At 35.6% G+C, this 2,697-nt stretch overlaps 1 protein-coding gene across 1 annotated transcript in view; it reads right to left on the bottom strand.

Annotated features, from left to right (window-relative positions):
* Positions 1–401: 401 nt before the first annotated feature.
* The window catches only part of LOC122242259 (uncharacterized), a 4,300-nt gene continuing 2,004 nt past the window's right edge, over positions 402–2,697 (bottom strand). Inside the window, exon 2 of the mRNA XM_042999517.2 lies at positions 402–1,290. Coding sequence (XP_042855451.2) covers positions 1,090–1,290 — 201 coding nt within the window. The 3' untranslated portion in view covers positions 402–1,089. The remainder of the gene's footprint in view (positions 1,291–2,697) is intronic.

A 2,697-nucleotide genomic window follows, 5' to 3' on the forward strand; every position in this document is an offset into this window, starting at 1 on the left:
ATATATATATATATATATATATATATATATATATATGCATCTTATGATTAGATAAAGGAAGAGAGAGAAAAAAAGCAAAATGCTTTAGGCTCTTTGTACTTCCGGTAAACTAAAGTCACGTGATCCTCATCTGGCTGTGACGTCATTCTTCAGGAAAGTCAAGGAAACGCTGGAGCTGTACATCGAGTTTGTCTGTTTATGTAATTGTTTACATAAATTAGCTTGCTATCCATGTGCTTTTGTGTATTTTGAACATTTTTTGACTCATTTTAGGATTCATTCTCTTCATTCTTATTATTTTTTAATTCATTTTTTTTTTATTTATATATATATATATTTTTTCTGTTCACTCATTTCGTGTTTAGTAAATCATGAAATATCAGGAGAAACAAAACATGTCATTTTTATCTTTTTTTTTATCTAAATCTATGTACGTGCAAAAATGAGTGAAATACAATGAAACATGCAGATAAACAATAAGATGTGAAAATACATGAAACTATTTACAAAAAAAAAAATATTTACATCCCAAGCAAGAACATTTACATCATTGGTAATTTTTATAAGGAAACTACCAATCCTATCTTAATGATCTTAATCATTAAGTAACAGATAAACATATATTCCGTCACAGAAGATTCACAGTCGGTGGGTAACAAGTGTACAAAATATCTTTGAAAACTATCATTTTTTCTCTAACCTACGTAATCTTATCAGGTTATTATTTCCTCTAGTTCTTTCACACTTTGAAAGAACAGGGAAAAAAACAACAGCAGATTCTTTTCTCGGGTAAAAAGAGTTGATAAAAGATTGGGGAGCAACTGGGGACTAGGAATGAGTAGAGGAGAAGAGAAGAAGAAAAAAATCTCACATGAAAGTAGTTCTCTCGCTTCGATGTTTCAGGAGTGTATCGAAGACAAAATTAACGCGGAGGAATACAAAAAAAAAAAAAACAAAAAAAAACATCCTTTCCTCAGCGAGACGAGAGTGAGTCCTCTTTCTGGTGTCTTGGGGAATGCGCAGAGGACTAATCCTACGTCGAAAGAACAGGGAGAAGAACGAAGCAGAAGAACAGAACAACTCGATCCTTCACTCTGGTATCAAGAGTTGACAAGGAAGAGGTGAAAATCTGGGCGAGAGAGGTTCTCCTGCTGGAGTGTTGAGGAGCTCGTAAAGATCAGATCCTTCGGAGAACCTGGAGGTTAGAACCGACAGCATGAGGTTCTGGGGTCCTGGCGACGACGAGCGAGAGGAGTGCCCGGAGGACCAAGAGGATCTGTCGGGGCGGCCCTGCGGGTGGAGAAAGAAATGTTTTCGTTAGTTATTTAAGCATGAGGTCGAATGTCTTCCATAACCACTATTTGCAGTAATGGGAAAACGCCTTTTTTATGGCACACAAACACAATTACACACCACACGGTTAAAACAAAACATATATACAAAAAAATCCCAGCACCTGTTACCATGGCAACCATCATAACATCTAGGGCTGATGTAAGTTCAGTGGGACAATTATAGGTCATTATTTACTTTCTAATGATCATTTGTGGCTTGAATGATGGTACTAATTGCGTGACTCGCATTTTTTATTGATTAGTGGGTACTTTAGCGTTGATATAATTGACTATTTGTGTTTATATATTCACGAAAAAGATGTTACGTGTATTAGCGATAATTACAAAATGCCTATCAATCTTTACGCCCACGTTTATTTACTTTTGGGTAGTTTCATTATTACTAATATCATTATTGAGAGTTAGTAATTAAAGTAAAACTTCTAGTATCAGTCATTCTAGTAGTTGTTATGACAGTAATGGCGAGATTAATACTAGAGTGAAACACATAAGAAGTGGCAGTATTGAGAATAATAGTAATAGTACTAGCAACCGGAAAATAATGTTACAGGAAGTGACCGTACGAGTTGCAATAATAACATTGATAACATCGCAATGATTAAACATCGGAAACATTCTAACAAATCATTATTACCCCAACACGTCACCATTCGTTACCCCTTTTGGCTTTGTTTTCTTAACGCATAACAATCATTTCCTTCTTTATGCAACTCAAATTAATCAAACCTCAAACTTATTTTTGACTTTACGTCGTCGAGTACGAAAAAAGAAGACACACACAGTCGACGGAAACAACGTAATCGATCGGTATGACGTCACAGCAACTTGTTTTGATCCGGTTTGACCTTGGGAGATATTTCGTATGAAGAGGAAAGTGAGTCACGTGATTTTTCTTTCTCTTTTTTCTTCGTATATTCGTGGAGGAACGCTTTGTAGGGTCATGCAAGGTCGGGGTGAGTCATGTACGTGTGTTCTCTATGCATGGATGACGTCACACCTTGAACCCGTCTGTATGTGTGGGAGGAAGAAAGTCTTGAAAATAATCGGGTCCCATTATTGTGTTCGCCTCGGATTAGGACAATAACCATGTTATTGTTATTAATTTTTTATTATAAACTATCTATATATGAGGATCACATGACTAGATCTGCTATACGCTCGGCACTCTATCTATATTTCTAGGACAGCATTACTATCTATCAATACGTCTGTAAAAATGTCTACATGTGTATATATAAATGTATCTCCATATACAAATATCAGAGAATAGTTCAATACAACACCAATAGGTATCCATATTTAAAGGTTTTTTTTTCGTCTGTGTTTTCGTCAGTCTTCACTT

This window comes from Penaeus japonicus, unplaced genomic scaffold (genome assembly GCF_977035675.1).
Source record: "Penaeus japonicus unplaced genomic scaffold, GWHDUDI00000001_assembly GWHDUDI00000017, whole genome shotgun sequence".
In the NCBI taxonomy this organism is placed as follows: domain Eukaryota; kingdom Metazoa; phylum Arthropoda; class Malacostraca; order Decapoda; family Penaeidae; genus Penaeus; species Penaeus japonicus.